This window comes from Convolutriloba macropyga, chromosome 6, assembly GCF_964194025.1.
Source record: "Convolutriloba macropyga chromosome 6, txConMacr16.3, whole genome shotgun sequence".
Classification (NCBI taxonomy): Eukaryota; Metazoa; Xenacoelomorpha; order Acoela; family Convolutidae; genus Convolutriloba; species Convolutriloba macropyga.
Window position 1 is genome coordinate 34135849 of NC_134473.1, and position 26582 is coordinate 34162430.

The following is a 26582-nucleotide window of genomic DNA, read 5'->3' on the forward strand; positions in this document are numbered from 1 at the left end:
TTTGCGCTTGTTCACGATATTATTTTTATTAGTTTCCTGTTCAGTCGCCGCTTTGCTTTCAAAATCGGTTGGGTTGTTTCGTTGGAGGAGTGACAATTGAGCAGCTTTCTGTTTATAAATGGGATTATCCAAAGTTTCTGTCCTAGTCGGTTGTTTTGACACAAACATTCTTTTCGGTATCAAGACAAACTCTTCCGCATGCATTACTACTTCTTCAAGTAAAGGTAACAAGAGAGACTTATGCTTCGAAGTAGATGTAAATTTTTTACCAATAGCTGACGCTTTTTCCTCAAACTTGTCTCTTTGGAAAGAAAATTTCGGAATGATGTTTCGTAGTTTTCAAGTAAACTTTTATCTGTGGGCACGTTTCCATTTATAACATTGAGAAAGCATTCACAGAGAAATTTTATAAATTTATTTGATGATTTTTTGATGAATTTTTTTAGCATGCTTTCCGGCATTTCGAGCATTCGCCTCAGCATACATATCTCTTTCTCTCTCATTTGTGAGGTGGGTAATTACAGCTTTGGAAGATGGCAGATAGAAAATTGTTGGCCCCGGTGGTACAATATTTGAACAATAACGTAGTGAGTCGGTTGTTTTTGGGTCTAAATCAATCAATAAGTGTCCGAATGGTTGTTTTGTTGCAAGATCATAGCTGTCTTTTAAAAAGTTTGTGTTATTGAGTTGTTTTCCAATATAACTTATCTGCTGTATATCTCTGGGAGATTTGAACAAAATGATGTGTGTTGTGTTGAGATCAATTGTTCGAGACCATTTACTCTAATGAAACAAATTATGCTTAACATAGATAACACTGATTTTTTTGTGGCGTCCAGCTGTTGCAAGTTTTGAAAACTCCTTGTCATTGAAAATTTCCTCGCAAGAATCGTCAAAGACGAGCAAACAGTTTTCCAACTGTGAAATGAATTCAAATCCCGAGAATTTGGTAAAATAAATGTTCAAGTTACGCTCCATCGTTTGAAATTTTGGTTGATCATGTTCATAGAAATAGTATATTGACTTGAAATTAGGGAAAAACGTATTCTTAAGAAGCATTTGAAAAATAATTTTGGTCTTTCCACAACCTGAAGGACCACAGACTGCCATGAAGAGACGATCACTCGTTGAGATTATTTTATTCATAACTTAGGATTTGGAAGTGCGTATCCAACTGTGCACGATAGCAATGAAAACCAAAATGTTGATTCTTCACAATCGAGGTGGAAGAAAACTAATTTGGTCAGCGAAACTACAATAAGAAAAACTATTATCGAAACTTGTGTAAAATAAACTACCTCAGAGCGCGGTAATCTAGAATTGCAAAACCTCCAAGACCGTCTCTCTTGGTTTTGATCATCAAAAACCAAGTCAGTGATTCCTGCTCCTCCACTGCCAACGCAATCTAATTGATCTCCTGATTGACTCATTTTGAAAGCAAAGGATTTTCAAAAATGAATTTAATTCAAAAATTCTGTTAGTTTATTTATTTAGTTAGTTCATCAACCATAAAAAATTCGTATGTAATAAATTCAGAGTTTTTGTCTTCCTTCTTATATTTTACTTTATAGTTCGCTTGGAATCCGTAGTCATTGCCATAGTAGACAATTGACTCCACCTTTCCTTCTCTGACTACCTCTTTGATTTCATCGGGGAGACTCTCATCGTCCAGGGGTACTGGTACTGGCACTGGATACTTGGGCGTAGGTAAAGGGGTTAGTTTCAGTTTTTTCATTTTCTCTTGTAAAGACATGATACATTTGAAAGTACTCCAGCAGTGAAAGATATTTCTTTAGTGTTTCAATTTCAGCAGTATTACAAAGTATTTGCTGCTTCCTCAGTATAGTTTGTCCACGAGAATCAATTTTTTCTTCTTTCAGAAAAGTCACTGTCAACTGGTTATCACTCGCAATGCAACTGCATACTGTCAAATTTGGAGATAAATTCACTTGAAGAACTGAAGGAGTTGCTTTCTCCACACGACGACTCATTAGTTGGTAGTGTTATCCAATAAAAGTACACTTCTGCCTTTCTCTTTGCGCAATGCTTTTTCTTTTGTTTGAATGGTAGTATAGATGAATGAAGTGAACAAGTCAAGTGCTCTACTGGAGTGAAGATTTCTTCAATTTTTGGACATACCAATGTTTCTAAATTTGCGACGTCTTTTTGAAGGAGTTTTTGCAGTGTCTCCGTCTTCTCCTTCCCCTTTGCGTAGAATTTAGCAGTAGGAAAACGGATCTTGATTGCTATAAATATTTGTGATAGAAACCAGTAAGGGTAGCTGCCGCTGTCCCACGAAATACCATGCAAATGCTTCGATACCCACTGATGCGATTTCCTCTCACTCGAGGACAGCGAGTTGAAGGAAATTGGAGGAAGAAAAAGAACCGTGTCTGAGTAGCTGTTTGAACAAATAGATAATTCTTTTATAATGAATCCACTCTTTTTGTGTCGAAAACCTTCAAAATCTATAACAACAATCTCCGGACTCAACATTCCAGCAAACTGAATAAGTTACGTTTAAAAGTTTTCACGAACATGCAGAAGAATAAACCTGTCAGGTGACCAACGTAAGCGTTTGTGATTGGACAAGGCAAAACGTAAGAGTATCCTGGACCCTTTTGGCTATACTCTGCAATAAATCCAGAGGCATCATGAAGAATTGCATGTAAGCGAAGCACTTTAAATGATTTCAAATAAGTATCCAATGAAGAGTTATCTATTCCAATGATCCCACCATAAGGCCTCAGTTTTAGTGCAATTTCGAGGTTAACATCAGGGTCCAAGTGCAAGCAGGTTGCCAAAAAGTAAATAAATCTTTCATTATGCTCTGGATAGTCTGTTTTTATTAAATTATAGATTTCATGAATGGTTTTTAAATCTACCGTCGCGATTGTTGTTGTCATGCTGTTTTTGAGCGAGCATTATAGACAAATGGAAATTAGGTGACTTTTGCAGGGTATGATAATTACTTTTTTTTGTTTGTGTCTACATAACAGCTCCTTTTCCCTCAAGGTTTTTAAAATTCTTCCTGGTTGGTTTCCTTAAACTGATTTTTTTTTTTAAATGCAAGTGTCCCCCCTCCCCTCCATAAGACTCAGAGAAAAACAAAGAAGAAATCTAAGTGTCCCCCCCCCTGTAGTTTGACCGGGAAGACACTTGTGTCCCCCCTGTAGTTTGACCGGGAAGACACTTGTGTCCCCCCCCCCCTGTAGTGTTCACGGGAAGACACTTATGTCCCCCCCTGTAGTTTGACCGGGAAGACACTTGTGTCCCCCCCTGTAGTGTTCACGGGAAGACACTTATGTCCCCCCGGAGTTTGCCCAGACCAAAACAAGATTAAAGTACCCTGGCGCAGACATATGACGAATTCACTTTCACAGCAAAAGCGGTGGTAGTTAAAATGGCTTCAAGCCCAAAGCGGCAAACCAGTCACGCAAGTGGAGGGAAAATGGTTTCCCAAGATTAGTTTCATGCATGGCAGGGGAAATAAGGAGAAAGAATTTCAAAGTGTCCCACCCTGTAGTTTGCCCAGGAAGACACTTGTGTCCCCCCCGTAGTGTTCACGGGAAGACACTTATGTCCCCCCCGTAGTTTGCCCAGAAAGACACATCACTACTTCCAGCTCTTACCACTTTTCTAATAAAATTTATTTTTTTTTCAAGTTTTTGGAAAATTGTTATCATGTCCCAAGTTTAGAGCCAGTGAGACTATTCAAAAGCTGGGAATAGGGATGCTGGATAGTCTCTTGAGACAATGAAATAGCTTTGATGATTTTAATATCTGGACTTTTAACAAGATTTTTTTAAAAATTTGCTATTGTTTTAGAAATTTTTGAATAATTTTATCCTTTCCTGATTTTAACGATCATTAGTGGCCAACGAAATTTTTCAAGTCTTGCAGATGGGTTACTTGACATAACTTCAGGACAAAAAATAGCTCGGAACATTTTTACTGCGAAATCTGGAAGCTTTTATTTTTAGTTTTGCAAATTTTATAAAAAATCAGTTTTTTTTATTTATTTCCTAACAAAGCTAGAAAACTAAAAGTTGACGAGTCGAATCAAGCTAAAGCTAGGCTCACTAAACTGTGGCGAGCTACTGACGAAGCCAACCGCTCGCCGGTCGTTTGAGAGCAATTCACCCGACGCTAGTCGGTTATGTTTTATGCTATTAACTCCTCTCTTTCTTTGATATTTCTGATTAAGCGTAATTTAGTAATTCTGTAAGCGTTATGTAGATATTATTTTGAGCGACTCTTCGAACTGTTTCTGCGATTATATGTTTCATTCTTTTGACTTTTTTTCTCATAGACGGAATAAACTGTAAAGCCCAGAGGGTGTTAGTTTCTCTTAAAGCCTTACGACTCGTCTCTAGGTATCGACGTACGTTTTGAGATTCACCGAACCAGTTTAAGAGACGTAAATTCTTCTAGATGTGAAGGGAGTCCCCCCATCCGCTCACACCACTACCCGTACCCACCCTTCATGCCCCTCAATTAAACTAAAGCTAGTCTCCCTAAATTGCAGCTAACTATTGGCGAAGCCAACCGCTCGTCAGTCTTTTTAAAGCAATCGGCCCGACGTTAGTCGCCTTTGATCTTTCAGTGGGTTGATGTTTTTGTTTGACGTTTAGATTTGCTGCCTCTAACTTTGGGAAGGAGAAGTTTGTGAAGCTGTTGGACTCTCTCCACAACTCCCTGAGAATAGACCTGTCCATGTACAGGAACAACTTCCCTACCTCCAGTCCCGACAAGCTAAATGACCTCAAAGCCACTGTCGACCTCCTCACTAGCATCACGTTCTTCCGTATGAAGGTCAGTGAGAGACACACGATTACTCAAGCAGTCTGCATGTAGAGTACCGCTAGGTAGCCAGACCTTGATGTAGAGGATTTTATTTCCTTTCACCCAAAATACGGGATTGGTTGTTTGATCAGGCTCATTCGTTATTAAACAGTGATGATGTTAAGTTGCATCGCCTCTTAAGAGTTTGAACCATGCGTTAACAATAACAGTTGACATACAGCGGATGTTAAAGTTTGGACTAAGTTAAATTGAATTTACCACTTAGAGAGCAAAAACCGGTGCAAATGTCCGAAGCTATAAAAACTAAGTCTGCTTAATGGAGCCAACGCTCTTCGAGCTCTACGGATGTCTGGGTAACGCAACGCATGGGTAACGCAGCACAAAGGTTATGGTCGCGAGCGACTTACTATTTCATCATATTTGGTCTACTTTAGGTTCTCGAATCAACCAGTCCTCCCAAATCGGCACTGGTGGTGAAAGAATGTGTGCGAGCGTGCCTTAAGCAAACTTATCAAGACCTGTTCGACCACGTTGCAGAAATGACTGCCACCCAACTGGCCAATGAGGCCAATTCCAACGCCAACAACTCGAGTGGAACCGAGGATGACAAGGCTGCCGTGGGAGCTCCGGGGCTGCGCAGTCTGGACTTCTGGCGCAATCTTCTCTCACTTCTCATTGTTATCATTGACGAAGACAAAAAGATATACTCGTCCAAGATTAACCAGTTCCCGTCAGAGTTGAACGTCGGCCAGTTGTCTGGATTCGAAATGTGGAAAATGTTAGCTGCCGATTTGAGGTACGCGATGGAAGAACACGCCAAAACTCTGTACTGTGAGATATCAGATTACGTTAAGCTGTACTTCCTGGTGAAATCTTTCTTCACTTTGCACGTGAAGCCTCTGCCTCAAGCGAAAGAATTAAAACAGGAGGAAACTGATATTGCGGTGTGGTTCTCTCCATTCGTGGTCTGCTGGCTTGGAACTGTGGAGGACGAGGCAGTGACCTTCTTAGTCAGTGCTCTCAACAGAGACAAAGCAGACGGGGTTAGTGCATCACTCATGTCTTATTCAGGTTCGAAGAACAAGTCTTCAAAATGCGTTATTATTTTCTCTCAGAAACGAAACGAATTTTAGCAGTTATATTAGCCCTGCTGGTCTTTTATTAATAGCCGCACAGCGATAGCTGGGGGCTATTATTGGCCTTCTCTTGGTTTTTATAATTAAAAGAATTTGAACTATATTGGGGCTCTACTTTTTTTTAATAGCCGCGTCAGCATTTCCAGGCGGCTATTATTGCGCTCCTCATTTTTTTTTTACTTCGTCTAACAGATTTTTGTTTGGTCTTACCCTGACTTTTTCAATGACTTCAGTGACTTCTACTGCTTTGCAGTTAAAATTTATCTTCGTGACGTCATTTCTGCTTTTAGGTCGATTGCGTGCCTTACCTCACTAAAAAATTGACTTCTGAACTCACTTATGGAACTTTATATTATGAACATTTACTAGTTAAAGATCAATAGTGTGCATCTAAGTAGTGACAAACTTATATGCCCTAATTCTTGAGTATTGGTCTTGAGTTTTTGATTTCGAAAATCAATTTTGAAAAAGCTCTTTTAGGGCTTTTTGCTTATAGACCATGTGTATCATAACCCTAATGACAGTACGTATCTAATCCAAAACATCTAGTGGTTTACTAATGGACTTTTGGTCAATCTGCCTTTCTTGTTTCTTTAGTTGTTTCAATTCACGGAAGGCTACAAGCGTCTATCGCAGCTATTCTCCGGCAATCTGCCGGCTATATTTTAAAAATCTGTTCACACCTTTTCATGATTTTTGAAGTCAAATTGGAGTGGTGATTATGGTCGCGTCGAAACAGGAAGTGGAGCGAAAAAGCGAGTGCTTTTGAGGCGTGAATTTTTTTCGCCTATATATTAAAGTAGAGTGAGAAAACGGTGTTTGAACAAAAATTCGCTTTCTCGATAGTAGTTTTTTTTTGTTCATATGCGGCAATTTCACTTTGATTTTTACTGTTTTTTTCAATTTTTTGGATAGGATTTTTTTCTAAATGGTTTTCCCGATCCATTCATAGTTCATTATTGGCCTATTTTTTGTTTGAACCAAATTTCCATTTCTCGTTAGTGCTTTTTTGTTCACATGCGGCATTTTGACATTTTCTGTTTTTTCATCTGATTTTTTTAGAAATGGTTTTCCCAATTCACTCATAGTCCGTTCTAGGGCCAGTTAGTTGTTTAGTCAATAAAAATTTTTTGAATTGTGCGTCTGGACTTGTCTGCTATGTTTTTATATCATCGTTAAGTTTTTTGTTACGACCTCATGACGTCACAGCCACTTCAATTCTAGTTTTTGTTCATTCGTTCATGCAATCTCAACTGAAGTGCGTGCGTGACGTAATTTTGCGCTCTTAGTGGAGCGAGTTTTTTTGTTCATTTGCGTGATTAAATTTTTGGTCACACGTGACTTATCTCACTCTCCAAAATGACTTTCTGACTTTGAAATTGATTTTTATTTACTTTAATTCAAAGAGATACGGTCAATTGAATGCGTGTCACTCTAAATGAAGGTTATTTGAGAGCAGCTAATAGAGGCAGCAATAAATGATACAGATTCTTAATCAATATTTAACATCTGAGCCGTCAATGAAAAGAATAATTTTTTGGTCTGTCTTTTTTACTGTTATCTTCGAGACTGCAGATCTGCAAAGCTATTGCGGCTATTTTCTGGCAATCTGCCAGCTGTGTTTCGATTTTTCGTACTACCGATTTTTCGGTGTGCAATTCACCGAAACTGTTGAGAAATAAATGCATGGTGAAGCGCCCTCTACGCACACCTCCCCCAAAATCGAACTGTTTAGGCGTAGTGAAAAGTAAGTTTTTGATACCGCTCCCTCTTTTCCGCACCTTCTGTTTTACCCATTTCCGAATTTACCTGAGTTAAACGTTTTCTTGGCTATAGAAAATTAATGTTCTAAGAATATCATTTAGAATTGCGCTTTTCTTTTCTGTTCAAATTCGAGCCGTTAACTTTGCATTCCTTATATACTTCTAGAAAACGGTTCCAGCAGTTGGCGAATGTTCAATTGAGACACTTTTGGAATGAGAATATACGTAATTTTGCGCTCTTAGTGGAGCGAGTTTTTTTTTGTTTATTTGCGTGATTAAATTTTTGGTCACACTTGACTTATCTCACTCTCCAAAATGACTTTCTGACTTTGAAATTGATCTATATTTACTTTAATTCAAAGAGATAAGGTCAATTGAATGTGTGTCAGTCTATATGAAGGTTATTTGAGAGCAGCTAATAGAGGCAGCAATAAATGATACAGATTCTTAATCAATATTTAACATCTGAGCGGTCAATGAAAAGAATAATTTTTTTGGTCTGTCTTTTTTTACTGTTTTCTTTGAGACTGCAGATCTACAAAGCTATTGCGGCTATTTTCTGGCAATCTGCCAGCTGTGTTTCGATTTTTCGTACTACCGATTTTTCGGTTTGCAATTCACCGAAACTGTTGAGAAATAAATGCATGGTGAAGCGCCCTCTGCGCACACCTCCCCAAAAATCGAACTGTTTAGGCGTAGTGAAAAGTAAGTTTTTGATACCCCTCCCCCTTTTCCGCACCTTCTGTTTTACCAATTTCAGAATTTACCTGAGTTAAACGTTTTCTTGGCTATAGAAAATTAATGTTCTAAGAATATCATTTAGAATTGCGCTTTTCTTTTCTGTTCAAATTCGAGCCGTCAACTTTGCATTCCTTATATACTTCTAGAAAACGGTTGAAGCAGTTGGCGAATGTTCAATTGAGACACTTTTCGAATGAGAATATACGTAATTTTGCGCTCTTAGTGGAGCCTGTTTTTTTGTTCATTTGCGTGATTACATTTTTGGTCACACTTGACTTATCTCACTCTCCAAAATGACTTTCTGACTTTGAAATTGATTTTTGTTTGCTTTAATTCAAAGAGATAAGTCAGTTGAATGCGTGTCACTCTAAATGAAGTTTATTTGAGAGCAGCTAATAGAGACAGCAATAAATGATACAGATTCTTAATCAATATTTAACATCTGAGCGGTCAATGAAAAGAATAATTTTTTTGGTCTGTCTTTTTTTACTGTTTTCTTTGAGACTGCAGATCTACAAAGCTATTGCGGCTATTTTCTGGCAATCTGCCAGCTGTGTTTCGATTTTTCGTACTACCGATTTTTCGGTTTGCAATTCACCGAAACTGTTGAGAAATAAATGCATGGTGAAGCGCCCTCTACGCACACCTCCCCAAAAATCGAACTGTTTAGGCGTAGTGAAAAGTAAGATTTGATACCCCTCCCCCTTTTTCCGCACCTTCCGTTTTACCAATTTCAGAATTTACCTGAGTTAAACGTTTTCTTGGCTATAGAAAATTAATGTTCTAAGAATATCATTTAGAATTGCGCTTTTCTTTTCTGTTCAAATTCGAGCCGTCAACTTTGCATGCCTTATATACTTCTAGAAAACGGTTCAAGCAGTTGGCGAATGTTCAATTGAGACACTTTTGGAATGAGATTATACGTAATTTTGCGCTCTTAGTGGAGCGAGTTTTTTTTTGTTCATTTGCGTGATTTAATTTTTGGTCACACTTGACTTATCTCACTCTCCAAAATGACTTTCTGACTTTGAAATTGATTTTTATTTACTTTAATTCAAAGAGATAAGTTCAATTGAATGTGTGTCACTCTAAATGAAGGTTATTTGAGAGCAGCTAATAGAGGCAGCAATAAATGATACAGATTCTTAATCAATGTTTAACATCTGAGCGGTCAATGAAAAGAATAATTTTTTGGGCTGACTTTTTTTACTGTTTTCTTTGAGACTGTAGATCTACAAAGCTATTGCGACTATTTTCTGGCAATCTGCCAGCTGTGTTTTGATTTTTCGTACTACCGATTTTTCGGTTTGCAATTCACCGAAACTGTTGAGAAATAAATGCATGGTGAAGCGCCCTCTACGCACACCTCCCCAAAAATCGAACTGTTTAGGCGTAGTGAAAAGTAAGTTTTTGATACCCCTCCCCCTTTTCTGCACCTTCTGTTTTACCAATTTCAGAATTTACCTGAGTTAAACATTTTCTTGGCTATAGAAAATTAATGTTCTAAGAATATCATTTAGAATTGCGCTTTTCTTTTCTGTTCAAATTCAAGCCGTCAACTTTGCATTCCTTATATACTTCTAGAAAACGGTTCACGCAGTTGGCGAATGTTCAATTGAGACACTTTTGGAATGAGAATTTATGTTTCCGTTCACTTTTTAATTGCTCTCAGGAGCTTGACCGATTTTTGGTCTGACCCTTTTGTCTTTCGTCCTCAAAAACGGGATAAACGGCAACGCCCGGAGGGCATTGAGTTCTCTTAGCTTTTCGGCTTAGTAGACTCTAAGTATTCGATTCACCGAAACTGTTTTGGAGAAATAAAATCACGCGCGCTAAACCCACCTTGCCCCACCGTCTACCGCGCTCACGCCCGACCCTTCTATTAAGCTAAGGCTAGCCTCCCTGAACGTAGCTAGCTACTGAAGAAGTCGGCCACTCGCCAGTCGTTTGAGAGCAATTCGGCTATCTGAATACTTTTAAAAAATGCGTTTATGCGATCAATGCCATTTTGGAATAGAATCTGTCTTTCAGTTCAAACTGTCAGCTGGTTCTGCCCGCTATTCACACAGTGTGGTAGACACGTTTGCAAGGATGGGAGAACCGATAGAGGTGATTAAGAAGATGGAGTGCAGTGAGCCACACTCTATGCACCACGTGATGATCAGATTTGCTATGGTGCTCGAGACTGTCCTCCTCAAATACGCTCAGATTGTCACTCGGTTCTTCCCAGAGTACAAATCAGAAGCGAAGACAGGTCAGTCGTCTTTGCTAATTATCTTTTTCCAAGTATTTTTTGTTCGGACTCTCAAGTTAGCGAGCTTATGTTGATTATTCTCCCCGCAGCTGTTTTAGTTATTTCAACTGAGTAATGTGCTAAACAATGACATAATTTACAATTAGGCCATAACATACGGGGTTTGGATTGTATTCGTGTGGTACTTTTCGATACGAAAACATTTGTACAGTAAAACTAGATCAACTGATATTTCTTGGGGGATTAATTTGTTGAGCTCATTATAGGGTGCTCCATTTTTGCAAGCACCAAAGTCCAAATGTCGGTTTCGCTTTTCTCATCGCAGAGTTCTTCTGCGCTTTTGTCATTTTTGTGATTTTTTTGCTTTGAGAATGTTGATGGTCATATTATGTCTAAAAAACCGTTTTTGACAATTTGTGGTGCTTTTACCGGCTCATGCAATTTTCCTGAAAGTTTCGTGTTGTGCTTTTCTGACAAGAAGTGAAATAAAAAAATGATCTATAAAAACGGTCGTGACAAAATTTTGCATGAAAAAACAATAATTTCAAAATTCTCGTTCGAAAGCTATCGCTCTGGGGCTATTATTGGCCTTCTCTTGGTTTTTACAAAGAATTTGAATTGAATTGGGGGTGGTGTCCTTTTAATTGCTTTCGAGCGAATTTTTAAGAAATTATGGTAAAAGTGTGTCTTTTTATGCAAAATTTTTTCATGACTGTTTTCTAGAACATTCTTTTGGTTTCACTTCTTGAGTCACTTTTTCACGCTTGACTTCTTCATTTTTTGCTCGACCTAAATTATTCTTATTGAGAAATTAAGTCTGCGTTGCAAATATAAACTCGATTTTAAGCTAGTAGGGCATCAGAAACTGTAAATGCTCTTCAGTCTAGTAAGCAGGAGGTCGCGGGTTCGAATCCCTCCCTATTCAAAGTTTTTGGCATCTAAAGTTTTTTTTGCTACAGACCCTCTGAATTAAACTGCCCGCATGTTGAGAGCAATTCGTCTAACGTCAATAGGTTTTTAAGATCTGTTCTCTCATTTTGTTGACATTTAAGTCAAATTGGGGTAGTGATTTTGGTCACGCCGCCGAAATGAGAAATGGAGCAAAATAAATGAGTAGTCTTGAGGCATGAAATTTGTACTCTTCCTTTAGTAGAGTGCGAAATGGATTTTGGAGCAAAAGTTTGTTTTCGCGATAAGGATTTTTGGTTCGCATATGGCAATTGCTTTGTTTTTAATGCTTTTCGAGTTTTGTATCCGGTTTTCTTCTAGCTTTCTCCGAGTCAATTCCTACTTGTTTCTAGGTCGATTTGTCAATTGCATTCGAATGAAAGTTGAAGCAATTATTGTAAACGTGTTTAAATGCTCTCAAACGAAGTTTTTAGCAATTATATTAGTCCTTTCGGTCTTTTTTATGCGATTTTTCGCTTGACCAATTTTTCGTCTGACGCTTTTGACTTTTCGTCCTCAAAAACCGGATAAACAGGTAGTGCCCAGCGGGCATTAAGTGCTCTTAGAGCCTCTCAGCTCTGTTTCAGCTCAAACTGTTTTGGTGACTTATACTTAGACTTGTTGAACCCCCCGCCCCCCTCCCACTGTTGACCCCCCCCCCCAATATTGCCCCCACCCCCAACGCCCCGTTGCCCACCCTAATGTTGCCCCTCATCAGCACTCTGGTGCGACCTCCCCCCCCCCCCCCCGGTGGCTAGCTACTGACGAACAACCGCTCGCTAAAAACGCAACTGTATACCAATTGTGACAATTTTTTTCAAGCTTTTTTTAATAAATTTTTGTGGTTTTTTGAGTTTTATCAGGTGTCAAGGAACCTCCTTTGCGATTTGATAATTGGTTACTTTCTAGTGGTAATAGAATAGTTTCAAGGTTTTAACATCGCGAATTTTTACAATTTTTTGACAAAACTTGCAGTTTCATTTTTTGTCATTATTCAAGTTTTTACGTGCCCAGGAACCAGAAAACCTCCTTAAGGGTTTGATAGAAAGTTACTGAAAAAATTTTATCCGCCATGAAATGGTTTTCAACTTTTTATTATCACAATTTTTATCGTTTTTTTTGTTAAAATTGGATTTTCAAATTTTTCCACATTTTTTGTAATTAAGGTTTTTCAGCATCAGGAGCCAGAAAACCTCCTATAGGATTTAATGATAGGTAATTGAATAATTTTTATTGGCCATGGAATAGTTTTAAACTTTTTAGTATCACAAATTTTATCAATTTTTTGTTTGACAAAACTTGCATTTTTTTTGAAAATTGTCATTTTTTAGTTTTATCCAGCCTCAAAAGCCAAGGAGCCTCCTCTATGGTTTAAAAGTAGGTTACTGTATACTTTCTAGACGTAATGACGTTTTTTAAGAGTTTAACATCTCGAATTTTTGGATTTTTTTTGGCAAAAGTTGCAACTTCTTTCAATTTTTTGGACGTGGTCATTTTTCAGGATTTTTCAAACTCGGGGTTAAGAAAACTTCATTAGAAGATTGATAATAGGTTGCTGCATAGTTGCTGGTGGTCGAATTTTAACAATTTTTTGATAAATTTTTTTCAAATTTTTCAATATTTTTTGTCATTATAACGTTTTCCAGTCCAAGGAGCCAGGAAACCTCCTATGGGGTTTGATGATAGGTTATTGAAAATTTTTTGTTGGCCATGGAATTCTTTTTTATTATCACAAAATTTTTATTAACTTTTTATTAACTTTTTATTAACTTTTTATCACAAATTTCGATTTTTTTGATAAAACTTGCCATTTTTTTTAAAGATTTTTGAATTTTTTGTCATTTTTGTTTATCCTGCTTCAAGAAGCCCAAGGAACGTCCTCTAGGGTCTGATAATAGACTTGTCTTATTGCTTTTTATTAATGTCTAACGCTCATTTTTTTCACGCAGCAGACCTTAAAACATCAATTTTTCACGCCGCTCGTCAACTTCATTTACGGGCGTGGCCCCATTTGTTACGCATTAGTATTGAATTTTAAATGAATTGCATGCTAAATGTTTCGATCGTAAGTGACTTCTAACACCAATATTAAGGTGACCTGAGGGAACTCTTAGAACTTGTCGATATCAAGAGGACCCCCGTACACTGAAGGCTCTTACTGATAAAAAAAATCGATACTAGAATTTTGTGAGTGCTATGTTTTTTTGTGAGTAAGTTTAGATTGACTTCTGAGTGTTTTGAATATGTTCAATAGATCACGTCGGTGATTTCAGGAACTGAGTTTGATATTTAAAGGTCAAGTTTCTCAATCTCTTCAACACAAGCAAAGCTTTAATGTAAACAAATCTCATTACACACTATAAGGCTTGTATTGAAGAGACTGCGAAATTTGGCCTCTCAACTTTAGCTATTTTGTAAAAAACAGCAGCTTCACGAAGTAATCCCTTTATCTGTTGCTATAAAATTATATAACATATTCGTCTCTCTCAAAGCAATTGCAACTGTCTCTGAATTATTTTTTATTGGGTTTTCTTTTTCCTAATGTCGTGGTCGATAAAACGGGTCAAAAGAACTCAATAAGTTGAATTTCAAATTAAAATTGCAACTGAAAATATACAAAATTTAGCTCGTATTTATAGTACTTATCTATGCGAAAATATACAGAGAAAATTTAGATTAGCTAAAAATATTTTATTTGATTGACATGTGAATAGATCTTAGTTCCGAATCCCGGAGGTTGTTTTCTATTTTCATCAACATTTCATGAGAATCTTATATAGCCTAGATACAATCGAGGTCATTATTTGGAGGTCGGTGGATGTTAGAATCGGGTTTCTGTGGGTGAGAGAATTTACTTCTGACATCTGATTGATAGGTCAATAAGATATTGATAGCGCCAAACAAAATTAGAATTGAGTTTAGTTTTTGTGGGCATTACTTATCGACAAAGCAACAAAGTTTATCAGGTATTTTTTGTCTTTGAAACTTTAATAAAGAAAACTTCTAAGTTTCTTGATGTTCCTTTGAAACCATCACATCTTCCCTCCTTTTTTAAAGCAGGGTATAGGTTCTCCAAATCTGTCGGGTTGTTTTCTATTTCTTGATCATTTTCGTGGAGGCTCAGAGGCTCAAATTTTTTATGTCTTTAAAGGCTTTTTGTTGCATTTTGCCCAATGAGAAATCGCTATTTCTCTCATGTTATTTAAGGGTAGCATTTTTGCTGCAAAATCAGGAATCATTCTTCCGTAAAAATGTGCTAGCCCAACAAACGATTCGAGTAGTTTGTTGTTAGTTGGTGCTTTTGCATTTTTTATTTCGACATGTTTGGGATCTGGTGCTATTCACTCCTTTGAAATGGAGTATCCCACAAATCTAACGCTATCGACTGGTTTTGAGTTAGATTGTTTCTCATTATAGTGTAGTTTTTCTCACGTAGTCGGCTCTTGACTGCAAGCATTCTCTTGTCGAACTGCTGCTTGGTAGTTCCATACACCAACACATCGTCTTGAAAGATCACAACGCCTTTGATTCCTTTGAGTGTTGATTCGATGCAATTATGGAGAATTAAGAAGAGTTTTTCGACCCCTGAGGTATTCGGCACATCTTGAACAGTCCGAGATGTGTTGATTGTGCATATATCTTTTGCCTGTTCGTCAAGTTCAGTTCGATAGTAGGCGTCTGAGAGGTCAATTTTGCCAAAGTATGAGGCCCCATCTGGGTTGTGGAAGATCGTCTCCATGTCTGGTATTGGATATTTCTCATCCATTACCTTGCCATTGATATGCAATTTCAGGTTCACACAAAGTCTAAATTCTCCACTCTTCTTTCTCTGCCACACCACTGGAGATGCATTTGTGACTCCTCCTGGCTGTACCGGTTCGAGGATGTCCTGTCTGACCATCTGTTCCAGCTTCTGTGACCTTGTCTTGAAGAGGTAGAGGTATTTTTCTGGCTTTGCAGAACATTGGTTGTGATCCTGGTATCAGCTTCATGAGCTTTGTAACCCTTCACAGCAGGTAGGTCCTCGGTTGTGATGTTGTTCACACCGTGCTTGGGCAGAAGGTCTACCGAGTAGTCCAAATTCTTTAGACTGCACAACTGCTAGTAGCTCTTGTGTGAGCCTGCTTCCGTTCCACTCAACGTCACAAGTAAGTGATCCCAGAAGCGTTAATTGATGACCATCATAAGCTTCGAGATGTCTTATCTTACCATCCAACTGAGGTTTACCAAGCTCAGTCCATATTGTCGATTATATCACTGTGCTATCTGCACCTGTGTCTACCTGCATTTTTACTTTTCAGTTATTTATTGATATATTTCCATGTCGCAGACATGCTAAAGATTTGTCCTTTTTAGTATAAAACATTCACATCTCCGATGTTGGAGATGCTTGCCCTGAAGAAATTTTTTCGCAAAAGTTGTTTTGTTTATTGTACTTACCTGAATTTGGTTAGGGTTTGCTTCTACACATTTTTGAGAAGTGTCCCACTTTTCACTGGTGTTGCATTTTTTACTTAGCGTCACTAGAATGTGACTCACCTCCGCACCTAATGCACATATTGTTGCTTTTCGGAGTCGGAAATTTTTCATTTGGCTTTCGAAAGGTCTTTTTGTAGTTGAACCCAACTTCTTTCACAGTAAAGGGCATATTACCTGATGAAGAACTTACAAAAGCCATTGCTGGACTTTTGAACTGTAAGCTCTCGGTCATTTCAGTAATCGACATAGTTGGTTTTGCTTTAATACCGTCTAGTAGTCTAAGTTTTGCTTCAGGTTCCCTCAAACCTGAGATAGGCTTTATTTTTACCAACTCCTCTTCGGGTTTGGCCACTGTTTTGAGTTTTTCGAAGTCACAATAGCGTGCTTCTTCTCTAAGACGTGCTAGGAAATCGTCGTCTGACTCTCCTACACCTTGTATTACGGACAGAAATTTAGCCCTTTCTGCCGGTTCTACTCTCTTTAGGAGGATTATAATTCTGAATCGCCAGCCTGGTGTCTTTATACGGAGTGTCTATCAAATTCCTAGGACTCATTAGGCTCCTTAGTTTAATAATTGCATCTTGCCCGCACATACTAAGAAAGAGATTGGTTACCTGTAGGTCCTGTAGAGTACCATCGGTGTTGATCTTGTCTTGTTTCTTCTCTGCACAACATTTCGCCACAAAAGACATTATCCACGCAGTAGCTGATTCTTTAGATCCAAAATTTGTGTCTCTAAAGCAGGCCTGGACACCATTGTCGTGGTCGATAACTCGGGTCAAACGAATTCAATAAGTTGAATTTTAAATTAAACTTGGAACTGAAAATATACAAAATTTAGCTCATTTTTATAGTACTTATATATGCGAAAATATACAGAGAAAATTTAGATTAGCTAAAAATATTTTACTTGATTGACATGTGAATAGATCTTAGTTCCGACTCTCGGAGGTGATTTTCTATTTTTATCAACATTTCATGAGAATCATATAAGGCCTAGATACAATCGAGTTCATTAGTTGAGGTCGATGGATGTTAGAATCGGGTTTCTGTGGGTAAGCGAATTTACTTCTGACATCTGATTGATAGGTCAATAAGATATTGATAGCACCAAACAGAATTGGAATTGAGTTTAGTTTTGTGGCCATTACTTATCGACAAAGCAACAAAGTTCATCAGGTAACTTTTTCTTTTTTTCTTTGAAATTTTAATAAAGAAAACTTCTAAGTTTCTTGATGTTTCTTTGAAACCATCACATCGAAGTTATCTTTCATCAGTGAAGAGTAATAACTCAGGACTTGTCCTGCTGTTGTTTTGATGGAATTGTTTATATTTTTGTCACAACATTTGATCATGCTTCAAAAGCGCAAAGCAGCTATTTTAATCCATGACAGCTGCCGTTCTGCAACTGAATTTGTGTATATTACGTAATTTGCTGTTGTCGGCTACTGTGGTCTTTGGGTGTTTTTGACATAAATGAAATTAGCATACAACTCGAATACAGCGTAAAAAATATCGGGGAATCTTGACTCTATTTGATCCGGATATTTGTCTGCTACGTTCTTAATAATATCCTCAGGTTTCATTTTAATGCAGGTGTCATTTTGATGAACAACGTGCAACAGTTGAGAGTACAGTTAGAGAAGACATACGAGGGACTGGGCGGTGCATCAATAGGTGAAGAGGCCACACAGCACCTCAACTCAGTGCAGAGGAAACTGTCCAATCAGATTGATGCATTGGCTGGCCAATATGCAAGCACCATGCAGCACGCTATTGAAGAATCTGTGAACAAATTGGCCCATAATTTGAACCAGCACAAAGGCAACAACTCGGTGGTAAGGAATGCATTGCAGTTGGTTTTGAGTGATAAATGTCGCATAATTGATGTCACCAATATGCCACTGCATGGGAAATGTGCCAATTAGTGTCAAAATGACGGTCTGATTGTGTGTATCGAAAGTTTTATGATACATATGTCCAAATTTTTGAATCAGATAGTTAATTTAACTGTTATATCATTTTCGAGATGATAAAAATTCAAAGCGAGATTTAATGATGTTTTTAGGTTATAAAGCAGACGCAAAACAGACAAGCATTGGCGGCAGAAGCGGAGGCAGTTGTTGGTCCTCTGCTCGAGTACCTGGACACACAACTTGAGGCTTTAGTGGACTTGGCAGACCGGACTGTGTTCAAGAGACTTCTGAAGGAGATCTGGAAGATAGCGATGGGGAAGTTGGAGAAGAAGATAGTGTTGCCTCCTCTGTCGGACAGACAGCAGCTCAACATCTCTCTGTTGGAAGACAAGAACCTCAGTCAGAAACAGTGTGCCATCATACACTCGGGACTGGATATTATCAAAACCATATTCACTGCTGATGGAAGTGAGTACATTACATTTTACATAGGTGGACAGAACAAATCCAGCACCTATTATCTCACCCAAAAATCGGGGAGATCTTATCCGATGAAAGAAGATTGCCAACTTTTGATTATATAACTGTATTGACTGATTATAATAGTATTACTATTACATTAGGTTACATTGCAGTATAGTGCAACATAACCAACATAACCGAATCATATGGTAAGGCGAAGTGCAGTAATTAGCCTGGTCACAGATAGTTAAAACGAACTGTACCGAAAAGTGACAATGTCACCAGGGATTATATTAAGGATAACTCACTCACTAGTGAATTGCACATCATGGTAGAAAGTATGCTATTTTTTGTTTCAGAACATGGCCTTAAAAGGAGCTACCTTGACAAGTCGCGTGAGTTGCAGTCTCTCAGGTACGCTCTCTCCCTCTACTCACAGACAACTGACACCCTCATCAAGACATTCATAGTCACCCAGAATGCACAGGACAACCCCAGTGTGGACGACCCAGTGGGCGAAGTGTCTATCCAGATTGATCTGTTCACACACCCGGGCACTGGAGACCACAAAGTCACTGTGAACAGTAAGTAATCTTTCCATTAGCGCTTCAGAAAAAATATTCGACTTTCGTTCAGCTTGTGCTCTATAGTTAGTGCAGTTAGAATTTGTGCCCTACCTTTGGTCTGAGCTGATTGCGAAAATTGAGATCTTGTGGAAAACAGTCTAAATCATCTTGTTCAACAAATGCCAGCAATGTAAAATGAAGTGATTTGACAATGACACTACCTTGTGTTGTTGTGTTGCTCAGCACACAACCGCGAATTGTGAAAAATAGAATTGTGAAAAGTAATCGAATTGTGAAAAAGTTATCGGCTTACTCAAATTTTGTTCTAGTACTGTACGATATACTATACCAACTTAAAATAGTTTTCAATTAATTGCTCTACGACGAATTTTGACGCAATTATTGTAGTCGTTTATCTTCTCATGCAAAATTTTTGCCTGACCTTTTCCAATAGCCGTGTTATCTGCTCAATCTGCTCCTCTATTAACTGATCGCAAACTAAGTTTGTAACAATTATACCAGTCTTGCTGGGCTTTATAAAATTTTTTGCGATCTCATGCCAACTGTGTAGGGTGCACGCGGTGAAAAGGGAAATTTTTGGAGGTTTGGATACCCCTCCTCTTTTTTAGTCATCTACCCCATATCCCCTCCCTCCCTCACATCTCAACAGTGAAGATAAGCTCTCTAAGCAAAAGCTAGTGAATACCAAAAACAACTGGTCAGTCGTTTGAGAGCATTTGTAGCGATTTAATTAAAATAGATTTGAATTGCTCTCGAACGAATTTGAGGCAATCATTGTAAACGTCTTTTTAATGAAAATTTTTCGCTTGACAGTTTTTGGACTTTTGTTCGAGAAGTTTCTTTGACTTCTCGAGTGATTTTTACACGCTGCAGTTCTTCATTTTTGAGTGATCAACGTTGCTAATATAAAAGCGATTGTGCGCGGATGAGAATCAGACATTGTAGCTTTGTTCTTAAAATGTCATCCTGGAGGTCCGGTGTGATGTCGTTTTTTGAACCTATAAAACGTTTCTAAGCTACGCTCCCTATAAATTGAATTCTCGCGCCCGTCGTTCGAGAGCAATTCGTCCGACGTAATTCGGTTTATTAATAGCCGCCCTCATCTTCTCAGCCGGCTATTATTGCGCTCCTATTTTCTTTTTAATTCGTCAAACTTTTTTTCGCTTTACCATTTTGCCGCTTTTTCGACATTTTGAGTGAAATCTTTGACTTCTGTAGGCTAGTTTCTCTCTTCTCTCATTCTGCAAAATGTGAATTTGAACATCAGTTGCTCAGCAAAGTAATTCAAAATGAACAGAGTCACTATAAAAAGTTGAAGTCAGAAATAGAAACGGGATAAACCCATAAAGCCCAATTTTAGATGCCCGCTATTTGAACGTCGTTCCTATAAGTCTTAGTTACCTTCTCTTATGCTTATTGGTGTTGATAGTAGTCCCTGTAGCCTCTCTCTAAGAAACAGAAGTATGTTCAACTACGAAATGCCATCAAAATAAATCGGACTTAAAAAATTTTTTTGTATAAAAATCTTTAATATCTTGTATTCGTTCAATCCCAATCATGCTTATTGGAATCAACTGCGGCTATTTTCCGGCAATCTGCCGGGTATGTTTTTACTACGAAAGATAGATTTTACCTTTACCTACTTAAGCTGCTTTCTAGGCTAGTTTGATCTTTTGCTCTTTCTGCTCAGAGCGTTTTTATACAGCAGTTGCTCAGCAACGCAACCTGAAGTGAAAGAAGTCGATGGTGGAAAATATTCAAAATTAGAGATGTGATGAACCTATAATTCCTTTTTATATGTCCGCTGCTTGAATTGTGTTTAGTTAATCTTAGTGACTTATTCTTATGCTTAATGTTAATGGTACTAGTGTCTTTATCCTCTCATTATTGAGGAGCAGGCTTAACTACCAAATGCAATTGAAGACGATATTTTCAATAGAAAATAACCATCTCCTTTCCCTCCTCTGTGTTTGTTTCAAACCCATTCATCAAGTCATGAAGAAATCGAGGCTTTTTTGTGGCAATCTGCTGGGTATGTGTGTTATAGAATTTCCGTTCGCTTGAGTGATTCACGTCTGACTTCTTGATTTTTGCGTGATCGAAATTGCTGTCATTCAGAATTTGTGCTGCTAAGATAATTCGTTGCAGAATTTAAGCTGCTAAGTTAATTCGTAGCAGAATTTAAGCTGCTAAGCTAATTATTCGATTTATAACTATCAAGTGTTATAAAAGTGCTCTGCAATTCTTTTTTTGTCAATCTAAATAAGATTAGTTGTCTAAATTAATTCCCGATAACACCATTTGACTTTCGTCCGAGTTAATCGGGTTATGAGCACTCGTCCAAAGCATTTCGTTCAGAGCATTCGGTTTGTGGTCTAGTTCATTAAAAGAAAGCTGCGACGACAGCAATGTAGAATAATTGTGGAACGGAGTACCCAGAGTTAAATGGAACGTAAAGACCGTCCTCAGTAAAACTTAACTTTCCTAACAATGCTTTTCTGCTTTTCAGTTGTGGCTGCGAATGATCTTCGCTGGGTAACAACCGGGGTGTTCAAACCCTTCGTTGAGATTTGGCTTTTTGGGCCTCAGCTACAAGATAGGAAAAGAAGGGAGGCCACGAAACAGAAACCAAACATGCTCTCTCCAAAAATTGGGGAGCAGTTCGTGTTCCTCCTTGGCAACGAGGAAGACCTGGACGTGTACGAACTGCACGTGGCTTGTAAGGATTATTGTTTCGGGAGATCAGACCAGCTGGTTGGCGTGTCTGTCATTCAGTTCAGGGATATCATCGACCAGGTACCTATTAGCCGCCTTTTAACAGAAAAAAAATGGTTAAAGCGTTTGAATGACCGAATGAAGTCGAATGAGATGTAGAATAGAATATAACTTACGAATTGATCTAAGTCGATTAAGTTTTTGTAAACGAATGATTTGTAAAATGAAAAGGCTATGACAATATGTACAGTTTAACAGATGTCATATTGACAACGTCACATTGCAATATCCACACATGAAAAACATTCCCCATGTGAAAAATTGATTGGCTAATAAAAAATGTCAAGGTGGCGATAACTTTATGAACATCAGTTTACACAAGGATAATTTCTCACCAAAAAATGTTAAAATTACTGTCACTCAATATTTGCTTCGAAGAAATTCATCCTTTACATTTACTATTAATTTAATTAATCTTGGTAGTGTAGGTAGGTTGCTTGCTATTGTTAAATATCCAAATCTAATTGTAGTTGACTTTATTTAATTGTGATTCTATCTTTCAGAGGACGAACTCAGTGAGTGATCAATTCGATATAGTATAACCGAATTGATTTTTATTGGCTTCATTAACAACATTGTCGTTATAACAATGACTGGCAATTTTGATGTAGTAAATTTTAAACTGAAAAAATGGCGTTTTTAATTCAAAAATTTTCAGAACTAATATAATTTGTCAGCGTTTTCGGGCTTTATCTAAGTAATTAAGTTCAGTGTTACTTTACTGACTCCATACCCCCCCCCCCCCCGTACAAGACTTTTTACCACCGAAAAACTGATTTTCTCTTTGTGAAATAAAGTTTTTTGGATAAGTTTCGCCAGACTGCTTAACCCAGGAACTTCTTACAGGCTGGTGAAACTTAGTCAAAAAAACTTTATTTCACAAAGAGAAAATCAATTTTTCGCTGGTAAAAAGTATTGTAGGGGAGGGGTCCGGACCCGCCCCCCTACAAGAACATGGCAGATTCTCTCACTACTTCCATTATTGTTTCAACTGAAAGGTTTTTGAATTAATTCTCAATCATGTAGGCAGTGAGTTGTACGAAAATCAATTAAGAAGGCTCAAAATGAATTTAATTGTGATAAACCGAGAAAGACCGATCTTCGCCATAAGAGTTCAGCATAAAAATATAATCCAGTAAAAATTTTGATTGTTTGACAATCTAATATGAATTTGAACATTTTTAGCACGAAAAAAAAGTCAAGCTATGAATTTCTATCCTTTTCATTTGGAACTATTTGAAGAACGTCAGTCATGAGGTCAACAGTGGATAGTGTCTAGCAATGGGTCGGTTATGGATATAAAAAATGATCGAAAAACATCTTTAGTGCAGGTTTGAACATCTTTATTCATGCAAAAGCCTATTTTTATCTTGGCCTAGTATTTTACTTAGTATAATTTTAACTATTATGACCTAGTTATGTACTTAATGTACGCTATTGGCTGAGCTGTTATTGGCTTTCTCTTAGTTTCTACAGTTCAACGGATTTGGAGTTTATTGGGGCACTGTCTTGTTTAAGATTTGTTTAATAGCCGCGAAGCGATAGCGGCTATTATTGGGGACGTCATGGTTCTTTACGACTCGAAGAGGAGTATTAGTTTTCTGAAGGTTATTTTTTTACCGAAAGTACTATTTGTTAAGACGCTGTTTTGACCTAAAAGCGAAAGTGAGAAAAATTGCCGTGTGAACTAATTTTTTCTGAGCGAGAGAAGTTTTTTATCATGCGCCGCGATTCGTGAATGACTTTTTGACTTTGAACAGAGTTTTTGGCAGATTGGCGTATATAGATGACAGTTTTTAGCCGTATTTCGTGCATTTGGCCCATTTTTTTTAAAATTCAAATTTGGTTTTCGTAAGAAAAAAAATTTCATCGATGCCACATGGATATGCAAACATCTGAAATTGATACCACAATGTTTCTTAGAGCTTAATATTGCGTTTCAAGTGTAAAATTGACCGAAATTCTCATGGACTTTTTTTTAATTCTTGGACTTTTTTAAAACCAAATTAGTAAATATGCCAACTTTTTGACTTTGAAAAGTAATTTTTGTTAGAATGGCACATATGGATAACCGTTTTTAGCCGTTTTTTGTCTAAGTGGCCGAGTTTTCTGCTTGTAATTTGGTTTTTGTACAAATAAGTTTTAGTCGATGCTATATTGAAATGTAAACCTCAGAAATGGATACCACAGTGTTCTGCAGAGCCTGAAAATGCGTTTCATGTTCAAAATTGACACATATTTCTTGTTTTTTAGTTAATTTTTGGCTTTTTTTAATAATTCTTCATTTTTGGATCTTTCAGCCGTCTTTTTGTCAAAAATCAGTTAATATGGCAAGTCACATTTGAGAATTTATATACTCAACGCCTCTTTCTACCTCGATGTAATTTTGTTTTATAAAATTGTTTTGAGGCTAATCCGACTTTGGTAGTTTTTTTTTCAAATTTTTCTCATTCAGTTTTTTGTTTTTATTTTTGTTTTAATTACTGGAAATTGTCTTTTTGTGCAACATGGGACTTTATTTTCGTTTCACTAAAAATTCGATCATTTTCTAACGTTTGGTTTTTCAAAACTGTTAAAATGTTTTTCATAAATGCGGTCTTCAGTTCATGAAGATAGATCTTTGGCTCGGATGATTCGTTGTCTTTTCTATGTCGCGAATGCTGAACAATGAAATGTATGTTTTTCTTGATTTTTCAATTTTATTTTTAACTTTCAAAAATCAAGAACTAGACTTTGTTAGGGTGGTCTTTACATTGGGTCTCAATATTCTTCATATTCTAGTTTGTATCAATCTAGAATTGATACTTTGTGCTGGGACGTACATTTTGTATGTTATATTGATTGTTTAAGTTGTTATATAATTGAATGATTTCAGCTTTCTCTTAGATTTTTGTAATTTCTTTGGTTTGCAATTGATTGCATTCGAAGTATGGCAATATTGAGAGTTTTTCAGACAGCCTTTTCCAAAAGTTCCAGTTATTACTATTTATTGCAATTTTCTTGCGGCCTTGGTATTGTTTTTAAGCAATTTTTTGCCTTTGAATTTTGTTCTGTTGCTCCTGTCTTTTCTATGAAACTTTTGTATTAGTATGAAATCACTGTCTAGTTAATATACAACAAAGACGAAGTATGTGTTTTTGTTTTAATTGCAATGATTAGAATTCTAATTCTAGTGGTTTTCTGATTCTTAAATTTGAACATTCCTTTTTTGAAAAAATTAACCAAGATTAATATCTGCCGTTTGCTTTCGCGATCTTTTTGAGATTAGAATCATGAGTTATTTGAAGGAAATTGATATCCCTGTCAGGATTTTCACGCTATCTGTATTTTGAGCATCCTAAATATTTCGGACTTTTTAACGTTACAAAACGTTTTCAATAATATAAAATTTTGCTGCATCTTGTTTCTCTTGATGACAGTGGTTTAAATATCACCAATTTGAGATCAGACCTGGGGAGTTAATGAGTTGATGGTTTAATACAAAAATTAATAGCTTCAGTTGAAATTACGGTTTTTTGTGAAGTGTTGACGCTTCGATTCGCTTCCGGAATTCTTCCGGCTATGTTTTTTAATTCGTCGTCTCCATCGATGATTCTTACAATCATTGATTTTGATCCAATTTGACTGACTTCTACTGCTTTGCAGTTGAAATTTGTGTGCGTGACGTCATTTGTTCTGCTTTAGGTCAATTGCGTGAATCACCTAACTCGAAAAATGACTTCTGAACTCACTTAATGAATTTTAAATTTTTGAACATTTACAAGTAAAAGATCAATAGTTTGCTTCTAATTAGTACCAATTTTATATGCCCTAATATTTGAGCATTAGTCTTGAGTCCTTATAGAGCTTATGTGTCTCATAAAAATGACAGTCCCAATCTAACCCAAAAAGTCTAGTGGTCTGTTAAAGAACTGGTGGTCAATATGTCTATCTGATTTCTTGAGTTGTTTCAATTCCGTGGAAGGCCACAATTGTCTATCGCGCTCTCTTCTGGCAATCTGCTGGCTATGTTTAATTGCTCTCTAACGAAATTTGCAGCAATTATATTACTCCTTTTGGTCTTTTTGCGATTTTTCGCTTGACCTAATTTTTGTCTGACCCATTTGACTTTTCGCCCTTAAAAACGGGATAAACAGGTAGCACCCAGCGGGCATTAAGTTTCGTTAGAGGCCCTTAGACGTGTTTAGTAGTCCTTCAAGTGCTTAGACAGATGAAGCTACTGAGATGGCCGTAGCTTAAGGTTAAAAGGTCATTTCAGCCCAAAATGTTGCAATTTTCGTGTTTTTTTTGTCGTTTTTTGAATGTTTTGTTGGACCAGTCTACAATTGAGGCTGCTCATTTTTATTAAGGATCTTTTTCAAGACATAATTACTTTCTACGACCATTTTATGAGCTATATGTTTTGGTACTCCAAACAAAAACAATCAAATACATACTAATTTTCACAATTCTTTTCAAAGTGTTTGTCATATTATTTGAAAGTTTTTCAGCCCTAGGTGTCAAGGAACCACCTCTAGGGTTTAGTAATAGGTTACTGCATAGTTTCTAGTGGTAATGGAATGGTTTTCAACATCGCGAATTTTAGTATTTTTTTGACAAAACTCGCATTTTTTTTCAATTTTGTCATATGTCAAGTTTTTCCAGCCCCAGAGCCAGGAAACCTCTAAGTATTTGAATATAAGTCACTGAAAATTTTTTTTTTGGCCATGGAATAG

General features: G+C 37.2%; 1 protein-coding gene across 5 annotated transcripts in view; it reads left to right on the top strand.

Annotated features, from left to right (window-relative positions):
* LOC142341632 (protein unc-13 homolog B-like) overlaps positions 1-26582 on the top strand; it is a 238982-nt gene that overhangs the window by 200781 nt on the left and 11619 nt on the right. For 4 of the 5 annotated variants that reach the window (XM_075392735.1, XM_075392737.1, XM_075392738.1 and 1 more), the window contains exons 19-26: positions 4635-4815; positions 5241-5849; positions 10478-10700; positions 17724-17965; positions 18196-18511; positions 18865-19089; positions 21602-21888; positions 22371-22382. In XM_075392735.1, the coding sequence (XP_075248850.1) occupies positions 4635-4815; positions 5241-5849; positions 10478-10700; positions 17724-17965; positions 18196-18511; positions 18865-19089; positions 21602-21888; positions 22371-22382 (2095 nt within the window). The remainder of the gene's footprint in view (positions 1-4634; positions 4816-5240; positions 5850-10477; positions 10701-17723; positions 17966-18195; positions 18512-18864; positions 19090-21601; positions 21889-22370; positions 22383-26582) is intronic. The other variant, XM_075392736.1, reaches the window with a different exon arrangement.